General features: G+C 36.6%; 1 protein-coding gene across 9 annotated transcripts in view; it reads right to left on the reverse strand.

The window, feature by feature from the left end:
- The window catches only part of LOC110440622 (kinesin-like protein KIF26B), a 306,581-nt gene that overhangs the window by 128,706 nt on the left and 152,752 nt on the right, over nucleotides 1-25,123 (reverse strand). For all 9 annotated transcript variants that reach the window (XM_021483784.1, XM_021483785.1, XM_021483783.1 and 6 more), the window contains one exon: nucleotides 415-671. In XM_021483784.1, coding sequence (XP_021339459.1) covers nucleotides 415-671 — 257 coding nt within the window. The remainder of the gene's footprint in view (nucleotides 1-414; nucleotides 672-25,123) is intronic.

Consider the following 25,123-nt stretch of genomic DNA (forward strand, 5'->3'; position numbering starts at 1 on the left):
GGAGGGGTTTTAAAACCAAAAGCAGACAAGATAGATTTCTTGAAACAAAGCAAACAGGAAGGGTTTCTAGAATCAAAGGTAAGTATGGAGGGTTTCTACAATCAGAAGTATACGCATGCAGGGTTTCTAAACCAGGGGCAGACATGGTTATTTCCTAGACTATGAGGCAGACTTTAATAGTTTCTTGGATCAGGGTCAGTCAGCGAGGATTTCCAGAGTCACTTACAAGCATTAAGGGTTTCTAAAACCTGAGGAACACATGACATGGAGGATGGAGGATGAAGATGAAGAATCAGAAGCTAATATTAAAGTACATTTCAAGTATATCAAGTTACAGTGCTTAGTATAGAAAACAAATTTAAATTCAGGGTCATAGGGTCAACACTTTTGTTCAGAATATATGCCTAATCTTACCTTGCATGGGCATTGGCTGAGGCAGGGCCAGTTCGTTGCTGAGGACGGAAGTTTACGGAGCCCGCCAGGGCGGGATTATTGGTTGCCATGGTAACATCGGACTGGGCATGTTGGATGGTCTGTACCATAGCAACAGCTTCACGCTTTAAGCTTGACACAGATGTATTACAAACATCGCACTGGGCACTTTTCAGAAATCTCTGAGAGTTTTCAGGCACTTGAAGTTTTTCGGCAATTCTTTCAAAATCTTTCGGAGTCTGAAAAACACAAGAATAAAGCTCTATCAAAATATGAATGCAATCTAAATTATAATCTCAATGGCAAAGTTTGATTCTCTTTCTCTCATATTTGAATTCAATGATAAAATACATGACAAAGAAATTCCATTATATTTGGCCTGTTGACTGTGTGCCGAGTTTTTGTGTCGAACAACAGTTGATGACCATATTTGAAAAGGTCATTTAATGGCCTTGCAAAACAAAATTACATCCAAAATATTAACGATATGAGATGTGTCGACCAGATAACAATTAGTTATGCAGATTAGCTAATTAGCCTTTTCCACTCATTTGAATATTCATCCAAATGCCAAATATCCATAATATTACCATAAACACCATTTTACAATGCAACTCTAAAAGTCATGAATTTCCCATCAAGCTATCACATAAAATACAGAGAATGCTATAGCAAGAAGTCAGTATTTTTAAGTTTCAAATGAAACACGAGCCTATTCTATTTTAAAGACAACAGCATAATTCAAATCTCAAGAATCGTAACCCATCAGTCAACTCCGGATATTTTCTAGTCAGTGACTGCCAAATATCCCATTATGGTGAACAGATACAAGCATACTTCATAGATGATGAAAATTTATCATTTCATAGCTCCAATAACGTGTTCCCTCCTGAGAATCGGAATGTGGTTTGAAATGTCAGTTGCTGTTGGAGATAAAACTGATGACAAAACAGTATCTTTGATCGGCCCTAATATAAACGTTTATATATTTGTAATTCCACGGAACATTTCTGTTAACAGTTCCGAAGTTGGTTCCATATCAATAAACACTGTTTATACCGGAACCATTGCCAGTAATTAAGAGTCATATAGCTTCATGCTGTCACCTTTCGCCAAAACTATCATCAATTCTTCCTTCACACTTAAATAACATCTCCTAACTTTGATTTAAACCCCACGATCCATTTTTTTTTTAGACAAATATCGCAACATCAGCAATCTGATCCTCAAATTATTCATTAGCGAACAAGTGTTAACTCGGCTAAACACGGAAAATCTACACTAATTGTTTTTTGCTCCCATTAATAGCAATGTGAAGTGTTCCATTTTGCAAATCTCAACATTTTAACACTTGAAAGTGAGGTACATGGCGTAGCTCTTTGCATGTCAACAGCGAGTTAAAATTGAAAAATCTGATATTTGATCATCCGTAATCTCTTTCTTTTAGCAGACTCAGAGTTTGTTTAGGTTGTTCGTGGCTAAAAAGTGAGAGAAAAAAACACTGTTTCACAGTAAATCTTGTCAATCCTTCCTTACACAATTGAAGACGTCAACCTCATAAGACCTAAGACCCAAAACTCCACACAAACAAAATGCTTGAACGATAAATGCCGTAACCTTGAACAATTTTTTTATGCTGTAAAATGATTTCTTGCTCATTTGAATAATATGATTACCAATTAATTTGGTTTGAAAACGCATCAATTGCTTCAATCTCAAATCTTCATGACCACAAACTTCACCTATAAAACTTCAATGAAACTGATTCCAGTTGTGCATGTCAAGGTGGAGGGAAGAATGGATGTCAGATGACTGACGCCATGACAACCCCACCAGTGGGCCAAGAGCCACCATCATGCCGGCGTAATAATCACACACACGGTTGTTGATGGTTTCTAGTGAATTGAATTATATATACAATTTGTCACAATTTCACTTCATCATTCCCTCATGAAACTGATGCCTCCTGCCTGGGAAACATATGTAGATTTCTCATTTGTAAATGACGTCCTTCAAACCTCATCATATCATCCGTCATCATTTATTTATCTGGAACATCATTAGAGCCCTACAGGACCAGTTTAACGTTAAAACCTTATATCCTTTAAAAATTGTTTTCATAAACTACACTGGGTATTGAAACATAACGCGCTGCTGCAAGGCTGAGAGTTTAAAAGTATAACTGAAAAAGAAAAATACAACTCTGAACCCGCAAACCTCAAACTGTAGATGGACGTACACTACCCGGTCACCCGGTCAACCGGGTGACCGGTCAACCGACCCCGAGTCTAGTTACACCAAAGAACTAAGATGAATTGATTTAGAACTAATGATCAAGGTTTAAAACAAAGAATCAGTTTCCTTCACATTTTTGCAACAATTTTGAAACTTCAAATCTACATTTTTCGACAGACAACTAAGGGACTTAACTCTGTTACAGCAAAAAACTATCGGTAATCAAAATAAAGGACTTGCTGATGACAATGATTTTGACACTCCAGGTCCAGTTTCATTCTGTTGATAAAAACACGAAGTTTATTTTCTCTTAATATTTAGACTGACAAGGACTCAAGTAACAAAGGGGCATAACTGCTGATATACCTGCGAACAAGGGGACATAACTTGTAAGGTACAAAGAGAAAATAAATTGAATAAATAAGTAACGAAGATTACTGCTCAATAATGGCAAAATAACACGTCAAAATTGGTAACTGATGACTCTATATCATTACATGCCATATGTTATGAAAATGCATGCATTTTTAAATACGAGGGCGGTGACCTAGCTGACGTATGTAAACAACCCGCTGCGTGGAACATCAATCAAAACACACGTCATAGCCATATCAATTTTTTTTCCGCAATGCACCTGCATGTTTATATACAGGCAAATAAACCATCAATCTCTTTCATTAAAATCAACATTGAAATGTGAAAGTCAATGACGCTCCCTTTATTTCTTTTTTATTTAAAGCTATGGAATATAATTCTTCTATCATGTCGAGATATTCTACATGTGACGGACATAAACCATAGAATGTTGGCTATTGTATGCTAACTGGGTTCGTTCTTTTTCAATAGATATTATGAATGTTTATTTAATCATCTTTATGGTACAACCCATTTTAAACAACCTACAGCCAGCTATCTTGTGATAAGAAGTATTTCATATTTATCAAAATGATTTCTGAAGCATTAACATATTGGATGTCATACACTGGCACAGTTATCTGACCATTTATCTCAACACCTGTTGGTCAATGACCTATGACCTATATATACCAATTGACTTGCTAAGCCACGACACACTTTCTTATCCCTATATAATGGATAGTATCAGAAACTTAGAGTCGAAGACACAGCCTAGAATCTGGGAGAACCTAGCGGAGTCAAGCAAACCAGACATCCTTGGTGTGGCAGTTGGTGACAACGTTTTATAGAACACTTACATGTTAACCAACGATAAACCCATGTCCATTAATAAGCCCACCCTCTTGGTGAACATATTTTATATTGTAATGATAAGGACAACATCTGGAAATATTCAATTCCTGTATTTAGGTCAAATTCATGTTGAATTCTCAAAGACAATTCAGGGTACTGGTAAAGTCAACATCACATGTATCAAATATCTTTGTTTTCCCCCAGCCTTATGAAAGCTAGCATACTGTCCTTAAATAATGACAGAGAGCAATCAGCATCTGAATCTTTTCCTGTGATTTTACTCCAGTGACAAAATAGTACTGGCCTTTGATAGGTCTTGATACAGAAAACCAGACCTCACGGGAGAATCAGCAACTATCGTCATCATTTTGGCGATTTTTTTTTACCGTCAACAAAAAGTGCTACCTCAGCAGTTAAGATGGGGAATTGACAACTAATTAGGAAAGATCTTGATAAAATGTCCCCCCTTACAACCCCTACCCCTACCATTCCCCACAAAAAAATATCCATTTCATCAACCCTTCTCACATACTTTGACTGGTTGCCATGGTAAACATTGGCCAATCAGATGGAGTAATTAATGGCAGTCCTTATCTTATCAAATGCAGGATCGTATCAATGTTTTTATCTATGGGTTATACTGTACAACAGAGAAAGCACAAACCAACCCTGATCTGATAGTATTTGTGTCAACTAGGTTCTCCTCATTATCGCTAACATTAATTGGACAGGTGGTCTCAAATCGTTATACTTATCAAGAACGGCTTGTATAAAACATTTAACCGTTTCATTCTCAAATTCATGGACAAGTTAATTTTCTCGATCAAGACAGGTGTTTTCTGTAATTTCCTGGTATTTGAACTTGAATAAATTAAAACAGGATCTTCTTTCATGAAAAGAACCATAATGATACTTGTCATTACGATTTGTCTGTGTTGTAACGCTACCAGTACTCTCTGTCTAGACAAGAGTACATAAGCTTAAGTTATGACCGACTAATGACTAAAAAATAAACCTGTCCCATCAAAGATTTTGAATGACACATTGACTGCTAAGATAGATAATTCCATCTCTCCAGTTATTTCATAGTTGAGTCTAAAAGTACAAATAAATCGTTTGATAGTCTCTTAAGCCATAGACAGAACGTAGTCTCTAAGCCTTATGTAGATGGACATGTACCGATCCACTCTCATCGACATTGCGTGTTCAGATTTCACATGCATGGATCAATTTAAATAATTCCGTCACAGTTTGTAGATCAATTGTCGACACGCGTAATTCTAGATGGCCGGCTAGAATACCTCATCTATCAAAAACATTTCTACACTTACAAAAAAAACTGTCAATAAAAATTTAACGGAAAAGTTAATTATCTATTGAAAACTTCACAAAAGGGTTGTCTTCGTATAGAAATGCACACAGAGCTGGGTACATGATGATCTAGAGAGCTCACGGTCAACTCCGTCACATAATTGAATTACAATTCCTAACATAAGCACCCATCAGGTTCTAATTGATTTCACACATTTTTTTTTATTTTTTTTTATTATAATGCTCTTTTATATGCCCCGACAATATTCATTCATGATGAATTTGCATCTTAATCATTTTTTCAACAAACTTAATTTTGATGATATAAACATGAGTCAATACAACAACAAACAATTCATTTCACAAGGAGGACTGTCAATTCAAATCAGGTTCTCGGTGCAGAAAATAATGGCAAAGATAATTCAAAGTGAAATAATTTAGCCAACACTATTAACTTACACACAATTTCAAATTATGGCAAAAGGAAATGATTACATTTAAATCAAAGGTTATTTTTCCGACATCAAAGGCAGACGAAATTGACTACATATACATGCATACTGCTATAAATATGTCGTAAAGTTAGCCTTCCATTTAAACATAATAAGTTCATTTATTCCCTATAAATGTCCTCTATACAACAAGTTTTAATTTCGTTTCGATTGATTTTTCATTTTGGTGCAATTCTGAATTTACACCAATGTTTCTGCCATAAATCAATACATGCTTGTTGGAACCTTTGAAGATATTTCATCTATAATTAGATAAGTGTAGAATTGTATGCGATGACCTTTTACATCCCCCCCCCCCCCCCCCCAAGTTTTCATAATTTGATATCTTATTTCTTTGATAGTTTATCTAATAAGGCAGATAGCAAGTCGTCAACATCTAGGACACTGTGGAAGTAATGGTTGGTATATTTGAAAATATTGCAAGTTGTTCTCTTATAAAAAAAATAATCATTAAATGTTATTCTTTACTTTCTACCACACAACAAATTTACCAAGCAGTTGATTTCGTCTATTTGGTGGTGAAGTAATCAGTAAATTGAAGATTTGAAAGTTCAGAGAAAACAATAGAATTAATTTAAAGCCTAATTAAATTCACATTATATCAAAATACTTTTCATTCAGGCTATTTTTCAATAGTTATAAACATTATGAAATGATCCAGGATCTCAAATGTTCACCTGAAGGAAATTTGTGTGAAAATAGTGGTATTGTTTAATAATCTGTGAGAAAAGAAATAAAGAATTTATTAAAGTAAAGTTAACACCTCTTAAAACTGACAATGCTTTTGAAGAACACTCAAATGAAAAAAAGGTGACAATGGTAGATTATACCACAGGCTTCCTAACAGAAAAATTAATTATGCAAAAACTTCAACATTTTACTTCCAAGAGTTTTAATTCACCTTTAGGGCCTGAACTACACATGAAGAACAAAACAGATTATTAGTTTTTACCCTGAGAAACTCACAACTGTACTTAAAGCTTAACAACTGCTAAAAAAAACTTTTGAAACTTTTGCTTGTAAAAATGCAATTTGTGTCTAAATATAGGGTGAAACGTGTGAGAAAATCATGGAGTCAAAACCATAAGAAAACCAGGGTTAGCGTTTGACACATAGTTTTACTTTTATCAATTTTGCTACGCCACACAAAGGGGACCCATTTCCCCCCACAGACTTGTAAGTATTTCATATTGATACAATTTCTACGTCTGTTGTACACGGTGGCAAACGTTACCGTCAATCAAGATAAAGACAGATCTATTTCACAGTAATAATGATTTCAAAGAGAATTATACTCGAGCACCTGTTAAATTTGTGTGTGCCATGACTTTTACATAACGACAAATCTAACAGGTACCTGGTGTAGAAAAACAATCATTTCCTCAGAAATCGTCATCAAATATGTTTTCCCCAAAACAAAACTACTGGGTCTTAGTTTATAGGTTACAAAAGGAAAGGAATTTTATTGACTTCAGAAAGGAATTTTATTGACTTTTAACGGTTTTGAACCAAACTCTCAGGTGGCTATTTCTGTGCCATCAGCTGCGAACTCTCCCCCTTTTAGAAACAACAATAGTTTGTTTGTTAGTGGTATACCACCAAATGAGATCCATGAAATGGTCAAAATGTTGTTCAAACAATATCTATTACCTACTTTGTACAGTAATTTACTTACAATTCACACTCTTTTATTGAAGCGTTTGAATTCATTCAGAAATGGCTTGGACACTTTTCCAACTTCAATATTACAAAGCCTAAATGTCAACAACACCAAAAACAACAGACAGATGTTGCTGAAAGACATTCCTATTGGCTGTCATTGAAAAGACACACACTTAATGCAACAAAATTATCGGAAGCATTCCAGGAGTAGCAGTGTTTTACTAAGGAATTTGTATTATTCAAAACCTTTTGCAGTAAAACCTCTGTAGTCTGAACAAATTCAGTTTGTGTACAAGTGGAACCTCTGAAGTCTGAACAATTCAGTTTGTGTATACAGTAAGACCTCTGCAGCCTGGCCAATTTAGTTACCTCTGCAGTCTGGCCAATTTAGTTTATGTATAAAGTTAAACCTCTGCAGTCTGGCCAATTTAGTTTGTGTATACAGTGGAACCTCTGCAGTCTGGACAATTTAGTTTGAGTATACAGTAGAACCTCTGCAGTCTGGACAATTTCATTTATGTATACAGTAAAACCTCTGCAGTCTGGCCAATTTAGTTTGTGTATACAGTGGAACCTCTGCAGTCTGGACAATTTAGTTTGTGTATACAGTGGAACCTCTGCAGTCTGGCCAATTTAGTTTGTGTATACAGTGGAACCTCTGCAGTCTGGACAATTTAGTTTGTGCATACAGTGGAACCTCCACAGTCTGGTAAATTTAGTTTGTGTTTACAGTGGAGCCCCTGCATTCTGGCCAATTTAATTTAGTTTATGTTTACAGTGGAGCCACTGCATTCTGGCCAATTTAGTTTATGTATAGAGTAAAACCTCTGCAGTCTGGACAATTTAGTTTGTGTACAGAGTGGAACCTCTGTATTCTGGACAATTTAGTTTGTATATACAGTGGAACCTTTGTTGTCCAGAAACATGGTTTCTGTGTGTAACAGAAACACTGACAGAGCTGTTTGGTAACTTTATATGGCATGAATATTTTTGTTTTTGAAAATTATGCAATTATTTTATCAAAATCCATGGACAATTTTTGAATGGATCAGCATATAAATTCCTTAATCTGAACTATATTTATGATGAAATCAGACAAAACGATATATCTGAGTTAGATTATGAGAATCGGGAAATCATAGCCATGTTTTGTCTTGTTACGGTAATGAAAACCCTATAGGCAAGCAGATGAGAGGTGATATTTCAAACAAATCTTCAATTATAAACCAATAAATGTAGGAGAGGTGAATCATTACATCACGCTTAAGGCTAATTGAGAAGCACAATATATGTTCACCTTTAAACTTAATTGGGTACGATGCAACTGTTTCCGGCCGAAAAACATTAATTTGAATATCGCCAAAGATAACATACATGATTAACACTCTCTATATCAGCCATATAGTGTAATGAAATATTTTTATATCATATTAACTAGATCCATTTTTTTTTTTATATATTACAGTGATACACGCCACGACTTCTAGATAACAACTTACCCCTTCATTATGACTCATTATAATGAAATTCCATACAAGGTCTTTTCAAGATAATTCAATTTCGACACAGAAATCGGCCAAGATTTATGTCAAGGTTATAGGGACTATGTATGTACTGACAGATATCGATGTCACACCGACTGACTGTATGTTGTTAGCCAACATTTTCACCCTGCGTAATACAATACAGATAAGTAATTTATGTACTTATTATACAAAACCCCGAAAGGCATTCAGTCACAGTGGGTTTTTTCAATGAACAATGATATATACCTTTTAACCATGTTAGAAATACCTACTAAGTCTGTCCCGCACTTGGTCACCCTTTGCAAGCGTCCTTGCACTAAAACACACTTATCAACCTGAAATTCTGATCTACACAGCTGCACAGATTAGGTATCTTTTATATGCTAGGAAGTAACATGTGATAGACTGCATGGCGACCACTATCAGAATATCAACCTCGTCTAATTAATTTATGCTGAAATATCTTAATTGATACCTATATAGCTATGACTCCCTGAATTTCTATCCATTAAATTAAAGCACACATAAAAGACTAGTTTAAGAAAGAAAATGTATACATCCTGATATATGTTTGTGTATTAAAAGGTAATACGGTTGTTTCTTAAAAGTGATAAGGCTGGAAGTCATACCTCTCTAGATATTCTTTTTGAAAAAGAACAAGCACTATTCCATTTTTATTCTAAAACAACAGAATGTTTAAGACATTTTTTTCTGGAGCTTGCAATTCATCGTAAAAAGATAATCATGTTGAACTTATCATATTACCATGCCAACTGGAAACATGGTATAGAATCGTGTTGAGAAAATAATAAACACGATAAAAATAGACCCCAAAAAGATAATGACAAATACTAGCAATTGTAATCAAAGGTGGAAATGATTTCTTTGTCATTGACCTTTTGAAAATAGCAATAGGTGTCTTAACTTAGGAAGGTCGAAGTGTCAATGTTTTGAATCGGTACAGGATCACACAATGTCTGCTTGTTAGCCTTACCTCAAAAGACATGTAAACAAACACAGACAAACTAGATCTGAAGTGAAGCCTCTGACAAAGGCAATACACAATTCACATATAATCTGACAAAAGTAATGTACATTTCACATGTAAAATGACAGAGATAATGTACATTTCATACGAAATCTGACAAGAGGATATATACATTACACATGTCATCCCGTATCAAATGCCGATTTCAGGAGTGAAACAGGTGTATTACGAGTTCAAAGTGTTGCGAGAGGCAAGATAAACACAAGTGTTTACTCCTGTTCATAATTAAGACATCGTCTCTTGTTGCCGTAATTATTATGTCATCTCTGAGCAATAAAACAATTTTATGCCAATTTGTACAAGGCATTATAGCTATAGAAATGTTAACTGTAAGGACGAAAACAACATTATCGTTATGATGATAATAGTTTTATCACGCAGAATAATTGTCATATACTACATTCCACATTTCCTTCTAGCTCTTTCATAATTTAGTGCTAAAATGTACTTCCAGCTTCTTCGTACGCCAGTTTTATTAAGATTCTAAACGGCCCATCAACTAAGAAAAAGGCATTTTATGGGCAAAACTGTGCATGCCAGTGNCTTTAAAAATCATATATTTTCACCATTTTCCTCAATTTATTCCAACATGGAAACCCCCCCAGGAAATTTGGAAACCCCCCTAGATATAGGTATCTGGATCCGCCACTGCATGCAGTCACCAATTGTAGTTAAAAAGAAAATCATCAAACAAACTGAAAATAAAAGATAAACTGCAAAATACATCCACATGTATATAGCTTCAAGATTAATGCTTCAACAAAACACTTCTTGAAAACTTATTTCAATATCATAAAGTCCCATATAGATTATAGAGAAACTTTTTACCAAAATAAAAGAAAACTTACTTTATCTCAAGAAAACTGTCCCACAAAATGCAACGTAGTTTCTGAAATAATCCTTTCTGCATGCACAGCCTGTAAGAAAATTTGTCAACGGAACAGACCTGATATGAAATGTGTCCTTCTCAGTTTTCCCAGGAGAACGCTAAGTCCAGTCCGATCTGGACAACGCTATCACACTCAGATATCCAGACTCAAGTCCGAATTAAAATCAATGATTACAGTCACCGACATAACAGAATTGGCATGTGATAAATTTCCGGGTGCCAATCAAGATTTTATGCCATTTAAATAACTATCTTTACACCTATTGAAATAGGGTGCTGTTGAATAAATAAATTCATTCCCGAGGCGACAAAACAGTTAAAGAGAGGTAAACAGGTGACTGGCACTTAAAACTGACCAGTGTAGACAAACAAGTCACTGAATGACCAAAACCTGACCACAATAGAGCCAAAACCAGTAGGAGGGACGTCCTGTAAGAATGGACAAATGGCCAGGGAGGGCCCAACATAGCTGTGTACAATAGGGTGCAAGCATATTGTCTGTCGGCCCCCTTAGAGGGCGTTAGGGCATAGTTAGGACACAATGGGTCAGCCCCTTGGACAGGTAATACTGACGAGTGGTCATTGTTTGCACTGACCTTCCTGTGCTTAGATTGAGGGACGCTTCTCACCTGCTTCCTAGTGTTACCTGTAACTTAATTATGGGTGTTCTTTTCCAATTACCCAGCTTGAGATGTCATAATCACAGAACAAACATTCAACAACTCCACACGGGATTGAAACACTCAGACTGAGTTTATGTTCGATATATCTCCTTCAGTCGTCTTTAAACACGTTACTTAATAATCCCCATCATTGAGACAATGATTATTTACGAGAACTTAAAAAAAAAATTGTTGAAAAAAAACATCTTAATCTTGGGGCTTAAATTTGTCTGGTATAAATAAACATTGGCGTTAGTGTCAAATCTCCTTGAAATTGCCATAATTTTGTTATTTCCAAACCATATAATTTCATTTTGATTATGCTTGAACTACAAACAGAAGTTTTATGAGGTGATGAACGACCGTCTACCACAAATGTCAACCTAAAACCATTAACTGCAAACAGAAATACAGGCAATGGAGACGCGTCTCGGGCGAGACAATTAAGGTTATCAAAATTGGACGCAAAATGCAGTTAGCAAATAAACATGCTTTAAAATCATTTTAAAATGACATCAAAAAGCGAATAATCCACAAACGCTGTAATAAATCCGTTGCAGTCTTTGACAACGTTAGCACAAATCTGAAATTGGTCTGGGGCGTAATAATGTGACGGAAAATTGTCACGCTGCAGGTCTCTATCACACCTGATCCCGTAATCGCTGGTGACCCGTCACCCTAACGACCCACCTTTAATCCTCCAGACAGGTATGATATCACACCCGAGGACCTAAACACCACACAAAAAACAAAATAATCAACTTTGAAATTGATTTCAGGACGCGAGTTTTAACCAAACACATAAGAATCTACATTAAAAGTGCACAGAGTTTCCTCAAAAGATCAACTCTATAAAAAAACATGTTTGCATAATAAAAACACATCTCATGAACATTTTTTCCATATAACCAATCAAGCACACTTAAATAATACCAATTTCGATACAGGTTAAAAACAATTTTAGCTAAGGGTTTATGTTATTTTCCCATACCTGAAGGTTTTTATCGTCACTACTTTGCTAATTCTGTAAATATCCCCTATCGTTTTCTATGATGTAATAAAAAGACTCTTAATTGACCAATTCATGTCCATCAGAGGCATACATTGTAAGACCCGAGACAAAAGATGTTTTTCTGTAAATCGTTTCATTGGCACTGCAATATCTGTTAAAATGGCATCTGGCCCGTCTTACTAGGAACTTTGATTCGCAAGGATTAGCATTAATGGAATCCACACTGTCCAAGAAGTACCAAATGGCTAATTGTGTCACAGAATTCCCGAAAGCTCATTTCATTTCTTATTCCCCGACACAACAAGGTCATCAATTTTGCCATGATTAGGTCGGTCACAAGTCTTGAAATGAGATGCAGCTTACTCTATGTATGGCATTAAGTCATCATCTTAAACTGTGCAAATTGTCATTCATTACCCCCTTCTTTAAACTGCTGAGGAAAACGATCCGAACTTCATCCCGAGGCTATCGAATCTCTTGATTGTGTCCGACTGCGTTATGACCAAAGTTTTGTTTCTATGGTACGACCTGAGCCTGGTGCGGTTGCGTTCTCATTATACAGAAAATTTAACGGGATTACGGCCGCGATTCATTAAGTGACAATAACGGCCGCCATTGTCGATGCCTGCTATTGTTGTAAGTCATCTGTGATCCAACCTCTGCCTCTGGGGACAGCAGCTTATTTCGCATCAAATTGAAGATTTTTTTTTTTATATTCGGCAAATTCTGTCCCAGGGCCACTAGGTATTCCCTGGTCGCCAAATACATCCGATTTATTTTAGAATTTATTAGAAGAAAACAGATGAAGACAAATTAAAAAAACCACTGTAAGAATTAATCAATTTTCCGCTGAATAATTCTGCAGGTAATTCATAGTGGCCAGCACTCCGCTGTCTGTGAACATTTCTGAGAAGTTATTACAACTGTGGTGTACAATACACAGCTGTCATCTGCTCTGTGCTATTGCCTTGCTCTCTTGTGATTTCCACTCTAACCTGAGTTGAAGTGTGTGTATTATTTCAGGTCCCTGAAATAGATCTAGATCACTTACATTTAGGAACGGAAAATCCAACAATACAGGGTAATTACAACAAAATACCTTAAAGACCATATAATATTTACAAGTTTAAAATACGTTGTTTGGACAGGGAAAAAGGAAAGTTGGAATATGAAGTCAGGATAAAAACTAATATGATTTTGTATTTCTGCTATATAAAGAGGTCCCTTATTATTAAACAATTTTTCATAATAGGAAGTCTTTTTGATGGACATGTGCTTAATATGCATGATATAGTACAATATAAGTAGCATCGTTAATTATTTTAGATTTCTATAACAAATTCATGATGAAATCGGTTCCAATTTGTTCTATGTAAATTTAAGAAACCTGCCAATAGGGAATAAGGTTATAATGTACAGTTTCTGTAATACAGAGGTTAAACATGGAAACCCTATGTATATCATAGACTGGCAAAGGAACCAATTCATTATCATCTCTTTCCTCATACAACAAATTAATAAAAAAAAAAGATCCAAATCTTTGGTGTAATCATTTCTTAACGAACGTCTCTAAGCGTAATCCGTGACAGTCACCTCATAAGATGACCTTGAAGCTTACGATAAATAATCGCCTCAGACGACTTCCAGGACTGGGAAATTTACATGCATGTAGTGAGCATTTCTGCTGGAACGGTTTTTTATGTGAAGCTGTTTCTAAGCCTATGCAAAAAGCTGTGAATTACCGCATTGTTAATTAGCGGGGACGATGCTCCGGGCTGTCTGTGTGCAGAGGAGAAGAGACTCCCGACTGGGAAGCCCCACAACTCTTGTTAATGTTCAGGCGAGAAAAAAAAAGTCTGGGGCTTTTCATCTGTATGGTTTCCCTAAAAGTTCCCCAATAATTCTCAATTATAACAGAATCCGGGCAAATTTAAATTAGTTTGCACCTTATTTACGGTGACAGGTGAACTGATCATTCAGGTAACTAACGAGAAATCGTTGACCCGAACGTCTAACCACAGCAGCAGCATCTGTTGTAGGTGCGAGCCATTATACAATCAATTTCATGATTAAAGGTAATTTTCTTTGTGGCATTGATTTTCACGGTAATGAGAATATGTTGATTTATTTTCCCCTTAAAAGTTGCTAACTAGTCGCTCCGTTTCCTCGGAGTCTGCAGATTTTCGCTGGATGCGAATAGAATGTAAATACGAAACGGCGTGTAAATTATGTTGCAACGAGTGCCATTGTCTTGCGATTACTATATCAATATTTGCTCGGCAAATCTCAAGCCGCCTTACATTAGTCTTATTGACGTTTCCTGAATTGTCATATGTCACCATCAAAGATCAATGAACCTAATATCAGAATTGTTTATGTATATTAGGGTTTTAACGACAACTAGGCCTCTAGGTAACCACAGCGATGAAACTAGAACAAGCAGGCCCCTTTTCAGTGACAAATTTTACAAACAAAATACAAAATATGTAAATGGGCTGTAAAAGGAACTGCATGGGACTTTACCATATGTTTATTTGCTGTGTCTGAATGAATTTTGTCCTGAAAGAAAAATCGCCTGTGTTAACTCAACATGATTAGGACTTTGAAATATGCTATCCTTCATGTACAGGTGACCTCTTTATGAAGGTGCCTGCTACTCTGAGGTGACCTTTTTATGCAGGGGTCTGCTATTCTGAGGTGACCTCAATACAAATGTGTCTCTGTTATGCTGAGGTGACCTCTATACAAAGGTATCTGTTATGCTGAGGTGACCTCTGTATAAAGGGGCCTGCTATTCTGAGGTGACCTCAATATAAATGTGTCTGTGTTATGCTGAGGTGACCTCTATACAAAGGTATCTGTTATGCTGAGGTGCCCTCTGTATATAGGTACCTGTAATTCTGAGGTGACCTCAATACAAAGGTGTTTATTATTCAAGGTAACCTTAATATAATATCATCTGCTGTTCTGATGTGGTCTTTATTTAAACGTATTTGCTATGCTGAGGTGACCTCTATACAAAGGTGTCTGTTATGCTGAGGTGACCTTTATACAAAGGTATTTGTTTTGCTTAGGTGACCTCTGTATAAAGGGGCCTGTTATTCTGAGGTGACCTCCATACAAAGGTGTTTATTATTCGAGGTAACCTTAATATATAATCATCTGCTGTTCTGAGGTATTTGCTATGCTGAGGTGACCTCTTTACACATCAACGTCTTTGTGGTCATCTGTTCATCAATGCACATGTGACTTAAATGACCACTCTACGGACACAACCCCCACACAACGGCTGTCTTTGTTAGACATAAATGCAGCTAATAATGTATATTCAAAATACGTGTAAAATATAACATGACAAAAAAAGTTTATGTAAATATCATCCGACTGATATGCAATAAATTACATATGTGTAGAGGGTTACCATATGAAAAGCATTACCTATAAGTGAAATATGACCTATGTACCTCGAGGATATGACCTATACAAAGAAGATAAAAGATTACCTATGTATATCAGAGCATGCTGACCTGTTAAATTTTGCCACGATATCATGTTTTCAATGTATTACAAGAAGAATTGAAGAGCAGCCAAAACAAATTGAGAAGTCAATCAAAGGAAATCCGACACTCGGCATGTTACACATGTAGCTAATGACTACAAGGTGTTCCGACAGCGGTGGTACCTACATAGAACCTACTCCAGCATCCTATCCATCAATTTGTGGGGGATGCTTTAAACCAAAAACAATAATTCTTGTGTTTATATTTGTCCTTACATGACCAATTTGTAGGCCTATCATGTCTGCTTTATGTTGGGGCAGAAAACACTTGTATCGGCCAGACAAATCCTCGATAGAGAGCCAATTATTTGGCTGTTATCGTTGAGTTTGATCAGGAATTCTACACATAGAGATGAGCGAGTGAGGAAAAACCTACTTGACATTTTCAGTAAGCGGGGCGAGAAATTCTGATTGATGCACCGACTTCCTCTTTAGAAGGAAGTAGAAATCCTATAGAGAAGGAAATTGAGGATGAATGCTTGTTTTGAGATCTACCATCAGGTTTGGCCATCTTGCCCCTGAGATTACACCTTAATGATGGTCCTCATGCATGTACAATGGAATTTGTGAACTGCCGATGGATAAATGGCATAAAATGTTTGCTGACTCAGCTTTTAGTATGAACCTGTCTTAAGAGACCACATCTGCTGGTAGTCTCTTAGAACAAATGGTCCTGGTCACAAAGGGCAGGTGGTCACTTGGGACAGGTGGTCACTTGGGACAGGTGGTCACTCATGACAGGTGGTCACTCAGGGAAGGTGTTCACTTGGGACAGGTGGTCACTATGGACAGGTGGTCACTCAGGGAAGGTGGTCACCCAAGAAAGGTGAGCATTCAAAAGATGGTCACTCAGGTCAGGTAGCCACTCAGGATAGCTGGTCACTCATAAAATGTGACATCACTTTATACTTTTCTATTATAATGTAATACTTAGGGTTATGCCCATAGTAACCTAGTATCATCCCAATGTAACTGTTGTATTACATTGAAAAAGGTTCAAGAAAACAAAGTACATGACAAGAAGAAGAGAACTGCTAGGTTAAGGTGACCCGGTACCCTAATTATGTCCCCTTGTTTACGAGGCTTTGACTGGGACACAACTTATGTCCCGGTGTAATAGTACCAAACATTCCGCCTCCAACCTCCCAAGTGTGTGTTTACACGCAGGAATTTATCCAATTAATTGCGTGGATACCTCGGTGATATTTTGGCCCAGACCCAGACCAAGATTCCGGCAGGTATCAACATTTACATGTAGTAATGAGAGTTTACATAGCCAATCGGTGTAATTACCTCCCCTTGCATATTCTGGTCACAGTCTGTCAGGCGAGGCTGCGGTCTCTGTCAGGCAGACAGCCAAATTCTTGATTTGCCAGAGTGACCCAGAGATAGGGGGTCAAGGTGATCAAAGATGGGCAGGTGTTATGAAGGTCATGTGAAATCTTGCTAAAGAAAATTATACTGACCAGTGTCTTAACTATTACTGGACAAAATTTGCAGATCAGAGTAAGATAGATAAGGAAACAAAACGAACAACTGGTTCAATAAAGCGTTTCTTGGACAAATTGATATGATCAGAACTAAATAAATTCTTATTGGACACAACTATTAGGGTCATATAAACTCTAAACGGACAAAAAGACTATGTATGATCGAATTTGCTGAGTCTGCAGATCCTTTAGAAATATACAAGAGAATACGTTACAAACTAGAGCAGTGATGTCATAGCGAGCATGTGGTAACCTGTGAGCCCTCTCCACTTAACCCAGGTGAAACAGAACCTAACTTTAAAGCATAAAAATCCAGGTCAAACTTCCTGCATTGAATGTCATCATGTCAAAACTGTGAATTCAGAAAAAAAATGTCTGCTTGAAATCATATGTTCTATTTTGAAAGGGAATAATTTGCACCTGGGGAGACCAATTTTGACCAATTACCCTTATTCTTGTCCTAACTGCAGCCAATTTGGCCCTCAATAGACCCCTGGTGTTAACTGGTATTCTGGCCGTGTTGACCACCCACCCTAGTGATGACAGGTCCATCCCCTGGTCAGTGAAGCACTTCCTACCCAAGTAGGACTCTGTTGACCAATGTCCCGGAATAAGGGGAACCCAAGCCCCTTTTCTGCTGTCCAGTTGTTTGTAAATGCTTGACCATGTAAAAGGTCGGAGCCTATTTGTTCGACCTATGTATAAGTTGAAAGGTAACCGTTTCTTATTGAATTTGATTGTTGTTGTGTCTAGCCAAGTGAAAGGGCTGTCCATCCCATCAGCTTGTCCAGTTTACTTGACTGGACATATGAAAAGGACTCCACCCTTGACCAGTGCTTGTAAAGCATGTCAATTTGAAAGGGGACCATCTGACCAGATAAATGCCAAGATGACAAGCACATGTCTGCTGCTCTGACAAGTTCATCACTAAAATCTCTTCCGCCTCCTATTTCATGTCCAATGAAGAAACAGTAGTTATTAGGTCAGTTTGGTCTTGATATTTATCAGACTGGTTTACTGACAAGGGTCAAGGTCATTGGTCACTTTGTTGTTTGGTCAGTTTCAAACAGGTTAAGAAACCACAAGTTTAGCCAGTCTTGTTCCATAAATTTTAATCATATTTGTAATGAATTTGATGATTCCTAGAATAGATAATATTGTTTGTAACACTTTTGACAGCTCATTCAAGTTTTCATGCTTTAAAACTGCATTTGTGTTGAAAGAACACCTTTCCTTTGAGATCACCTGTCAAATATAATCTGATTAATTAAACAGATAACCCTTATACAGGGACCACCTCTATACAAGGACCATCATTCATTAAAGACCACCTTATTTTGAACATGAAAGATTGGTATAAACTTATACAGAAACACTTCTTGATCAAAACGTTAAGACGTTTTCCAACATTTAATACCAGCAGTATAAAAACATCTCATACAAAAACTGCCTGTCAATTGCGACTTAATTCTTGTCATAAGTATATAGAGACCACCTTTATAAAGACTCCACTGTATAAATTAATCACCTGTCTTTAGAGACCTAGTTTCCTGCCTGTTGAGACCACTGTGGTCTATTATAATGATTAATACATCATGACTGTATTGCAAGACCTAGAATCGAAACCATCTATCCATGGAGACCGTTTTTCACATGCAATCTGCTTTGATATTCAACAGACTATTTTTGATGGCAGAAGATATTGTCTCTCTCAGACACTTTTCACTGTCCTAAATCTCTCAAAATATCTTATTCCATCTAATCATCATTATCAATTTTGGCTTCAAGAAATGGTATTTCTATATAGGAGACATTGACAGTAATCTTTGAAGACTCATTTATTGGCTAATAACAATATGATCTAATTCTGGCTTTAATCTCTTTGGTGTTTTCTGAAACTAGGTCATGGGCGATGCATCTGTCATAGACACATAGTTTCAATGAAATACAGACGCTTGTTAGATTTCTAATTCAAGTGGTCTGATTACTGATGGCAGAAATCAATTTCACCAAGACCAATATGGCCGATTCTAAACACGGATCTGAATTTTTTTTTCAGGATGACAAATCTTTCGACTCTTATGCAGCCATGCATACAAATTTTACATACCAATGCAATGTGAGAGATTCGTAATAAAACTTCCATTTATGATATGCATGCCAATGTAATGTAATTAAAATATGAAAGACCAAATACATATATCATTCCAATTGCAAATTTCTTCAGATGTACATAAATTTTGTTAAAAATTCAATATATCTCCGGCACTTGTAGGGATGTTGTAATTACTTTTCCCTGTACAAGTCCAGGATGGCTTGCCCTTAATGTGAGTCTTTCCACCGTGTGATTGAATTTTATGAAGGACGCTGCTTATTCATTGGTGATGAATTTGGCACATAAATCAGACCGTAATTTCCTTATACCGCGGTCTTTCATAAATCTAGTCATAAATAAAAACAACTTGATTTTATTGGTAATTCTTTTTATTGCTGCAGGCTCTGCGAACTGATCAAGTTTATGCTTTCTGCTGCAATGTTTTCTTGGTGAAGGATCAGAATTTGTGTAAAGGGCCGTCCTGTGACAGCCGATTGGCCAGGCCGGCTGAATCACTGCCGGAAAAGATTGTAACAGATCTATTGCCTAGTAAACTCAGTAACAATCAATTTCTACTGTAAACTCTCCCATGGGATAAGGGGAAATCCAGGGAATGGATGGATGAGGAACGAAATGGGAATGAGAGAGATGAGCTGTTTGAGGGACGTATCGTAAGGCTCAATGAGTTTTATCGTCTTCGAGAAAGACATGATCCGTTATGGTCTTTATGACCAAGGTCAGCTCCGGTGGTCATCTCGTTTAAGGTCTAGTGGTCATCTTCTCAGGATAATAATTAAGCAACATAGTCTTGGTCTGGAAATGTGTGTGTTTTTTGTAACCAAGGCCTGAATTTCAACATCGATTTGATGAATTCAACTAAAGACGAGTTCAGCCTAAAATCCCTATTCATTATGTAATCAGTTTCACAGTACAATGCTTACGTGTTATTGAAATCAACCTTATTCAGTTATAGGGTTTTTTTGTTCAAGGGAAAGATAATTTTTCTTAGAGATATAGTGTTTTTGTTTGTGATTTTCATTAAAAAAATCTTGCTAATGAAAGAAGATGTGTCTGAAATACCTAAGCTTCCTTTAGGTATCCGTGGTATAACTTGGCAATATACTGAATGAATAGAACACAGTTCATTTACTGAAATAGACCAAACACATTGGTAATTTGTTCAGTATGCTATTTTTGGCCAAAGACAAAAGATTTTATAATTACGTTTAAAAAAACTATTTACGTGAAATGTTGTTCCATTAGTGCTGTCAGGCCCTTCATGGAGCAAAGTTTGAGGAAATCAAACGAGACTTCTCCTAATTAATGACCCTTGGTCAGGGTTCTCTGTGCAAATTGATTTCCTGCCTACTCAAAGTATACATCTGTACCAGAATAATGCCTATACCATCTGTACTTTAATAACTGTCTCAGAAGGCTTTCATCCCTGTTTATCTCCCATCTGTAGAACTCTTCAATGAGTGAGGTAAGAAAACAAATGCGGGAAGCACCTGCGATGGAAGGTCACCCTACTTTATAATTGAGAAAACAGTTTGATGACCAAGTTATGCTAATGTATTACAAACATGCTACTCTCAAACCAGCCAAGAGGTACAAAGGTACATCTGATCACCTTGACTGATTACCATAAACATTCTGAACACCTCTGCTTGTTACATAGACATTTAGTATTACCTCTGACTATTACTCAGACAATGGAAGTCCAAGTAATGCACAGCATGTGGAAATGTGTGGCATCTTTCTCCGTAATCTCTGAAAATCACTTCCAGAACACAGAGACCCTCGGAGGCGACCAGAGATAGAGACAGTGTTGTTGTGTTGGTGTGGTGTGCTAGCTCCGGGGAAGCTTCTCAATTCCTCAGAGAGATAAGGGGGACAAATGAGACTGGATGTATTTATGGCCAGGAGATCAGGTCAAGTCATCACCAGTATTATATTGAAAGATATTTCTAGTTTGCACAGCACTGGCCTGAAGGGATGAAGAGCTAGGGAGAGATGGGAGAGATGCAAGGCATTAACGGGGAGGAGGAAGAATATGGGGGGGGGGGGGGGGGGGTCATACCAACACCCCAAGCACATAGTTTTGATAGTGTCAACACTCCACTCTAGGCCTACCAGATATCAGAAGCCATCTCTACTGTAGGTACGCCCCAACCCTGGTCTCATATCTCTCTATATGATGAAGTGTTACTAGCACTACAGTTTATCTAGCTGGGTTCTCTGTACAAACAGATAGAGGATTTCACACCTTCTCTAGTAGATAGAAGAAGGAGGATTGGCACCCCGTGATGATTGACCACCCCTGGTGATATCTAGTAAGACCACAGTAACCTGTCATTGCTGACCACTGAAAACCTGTTTAATGAGACCAGCTCGTTCTGTTGCAAGATCATACAGGCAACAGCTAGGTCTTATTTAACCTTCTAAGCTACCATTTATAAACCTGTCTTAAATATGTGACAACCTGATCTGCAATATACCACTATACAAACGCACCTGTCTTATTGATCAACTTTTTAAAACCACTGCACAGAAAACCTGTCTTGTGTGACCACCTCCTTTTTAAGACCAAAAGAAAATAAACCTCTTTTAAAAATACCACTACAAGCAAACCTGTCTAATGTGACCACCTTATTTAAATTACCACTATACAAACCTGTCTAATGTGACCACCTTATTTAAGATACTACTATACAAACCTGTCTAATGTGACCACCTTATTTAAGATACTTATACAAACCTGTCTTATGTAACCACCTTATTTATAATACTACTATACAAACCTGTCTTATGTGACCACCTTATTTATAATACCACTATACAAACCTGTCTAATGGGACCACCTTATTTATAATAACACTATACAAACCTGTCTAATGTGATCACCTTATTTATAATACCACTATACAAACCTGTCTAATGTGACCACCTTATTTAAGATACTACTATACAAACCTGTCTTATGTGACCACCTTATTTACAATACCACTATACAAACCTGTCTAATGTGACCACCTTATTTAAGATACTACTATACAAACCTGTCTAATGTGACCACCTTATTTTTAATACCACTATACAAACCTATACAAACCTGTCTAATGTGACCACCTTATTTATAATACCACTATACAAACCTGTCTTATGTGACCACCTCTATTAAAAGACAAACAACATAGAAACCTGTCTTATGTGCACACATAACTAGTTTTCGTAACTTTTTTTATAACACTATTCTAATGATGTAATGAATGACAACCGTCTAACAAGTCGGTAACTGGCTGCAGCCACAGTAATACACATCTTAGGCTAAAACTCCTTAACTTGCCAGCGGAGAGCTTGTTTGACCGACAGAAGATTAGAAATATGGTACAATTGTTTATCCAGTGTACTATAAAGTGACTCACACATTTCACCAATGTCAACATCTTTGCTAATCTCAAAATTAGTTTCTCATTTTACAGTGGATGAAAGCTGAACCCCCATCTCCAAACAACAGGAAGGAAAAACAAATTGATAAGTGTCATTTTGAGTAATTTTGAAATAATTTTACCAGTATGTTATCTATATCCGGTGTAAAAGTGTCCCCTCACCAAATCTCTAAGACAATATTCGCTGATAACAGTGTTACTTAAATTGCCTAACTCATAGACAATTGATACTCCAATTGCCTAACTCTAGGACAGGTTGTAGATAAAGGTGATCTTTTAATTGCCTAACTCATGTCAGAGTGGAGGCCATTTCCAATTTATTTCACACCAAGTATCACTTGTGTTTGTTTGTTATTGATGTAAAATATCCGTCACTCAGATAAAAGGTTTTTCGTCTAACCTTAAGGATACTACCCCCATTGTTTTCGTGTCTGTGTGCACGTGACTGTCAGGAGATATAGAAAAGCCATTGTCGTATCTTTAAGAAGGTTACTGACCGCTTAATGTATTTTTTACGAAGATTGACAAAACATTAACATGTCTTTATCCTTTCCATCATCGTAACTATCGCACTTTCAAATCAAATTGTCTACCTTTTCTCAAAACATTTTCAATGAAATTATTCATACCTCGAGGCAAACAAGTGACGAAAAAGGAATTAGATTTTTCAATGCTCTTAATGAGATCGTTGGGAATGAAATATGATGAAAGTCAGTGTGAATTTCTAATGCACATAAGAATTTTAAAAAAAGGTCATTTCATGTATAAATTAGTTTATCTAGCAAAAGTTGGAAATAAAAGCAGGTTAGATATATTCGAATGAACAGATGGTGAAAGTTTCTGGACATCAGATTGATATACAAAGAAACAACGTTAGTTGCTTCCAAAATAACTAGGTCCCTATCTCCACGTAATTGAATGTCTCTAACTATAATTTAATTAAAGCGCGTAATCCATTTTAATTTGGTCCTGTTGTGTCCCGTCCCGATTCCAGCCCCATGGCTAGCCTGGAGACTAGCCACTCTGTGGCTACGCACTGTAAATGCTACCAAATTAATCATTTGATCAGTTGTTCTTTAGCCAAACAGGGCATTTCATTATGAATATGGAAATTCATGAATCACAAATTTCGAAAAAAGTTTTGAATTTCGAACTTCTGTTATCATTATTTGTCACGACCACAATGGATGACGTTTCACCCGTTGTAGTGTACTCTGGGGTTCTGTTTCTGTCACTGTAAACATGTCAATCAAATGTCACAGAAGACTTTACATGAAACAAAATTGGTACATGTATCGTACAAATATCGAATGACTGAGATTTAGGTCAAACACGTGAAGCCTCGAAGAGTCATCCTCAAATTATAAATGTAAAAATTAATTTTTCATGGTGCAAGTTTTAGCACCTTGAAGTAATCTACCATCCGACCATGAGTAATGCACTAGTCGAAGAATGGAGACCAGATCGGATATCAGGTTCGGCAGTATTACGATACAAAATAATTACGATTTTTATGTGTTTTCACACCTCCTGAATTATCGAGATCTACAAACGAGTCTGGTAGCTGAAGTTCGACAGCTGATTTAGTGTTCGATAGACTGTCAAAGTTTCTAATGACGTATATTTCAATCATAAAAACACGGCATTGTTATTCTTATCTCCAAATTAATGTTTTTTACAAAAAGTAATTATTCTATGAGTAACCAAATGCATCAGTAACCACAGAACACTTTTTTGAGGGTACAAAATAATTTTCATGCAAATCGCTATATTTTGTTTTTAAGTTTGTCAGACATATAAAAACACTACAAAAAAAAATAAACTTGAAAATTATAACACTAATTGCAAAGGTCTAGATCTGTTTGTGCAATACTTACATAAACTCTGACCTTTTTTGTAGGTCAAACAGGTCAATGTTGAGTGGCCTAAGAAAAGCTGTGGTGTTGCTGAATCAACTATATAAACACATTTTAAGACTTGCTGAAAAAACTGCGGAGCCAAGAGTTGGGAAGATTAATCACTGTATCACTCC

The sequence above is a fragment of the Mizuhopecten yessoensis genome, unplaced genomic scaffold (genome assembly GCF_002113885.1).
Source record: "Mizuhopecten yessoensis strain PY_sf001 unplaced genomic scaffold, ASM211388v2 scaffold11185, whole genome shotgun sequence".
Lineage (NCBI taxonomy): Eukaryota > Metazoa > Mollusca > Bivalvia > Pectinida > Pectinidae > Mizuhopecten > Mizuhopecten yessoensis.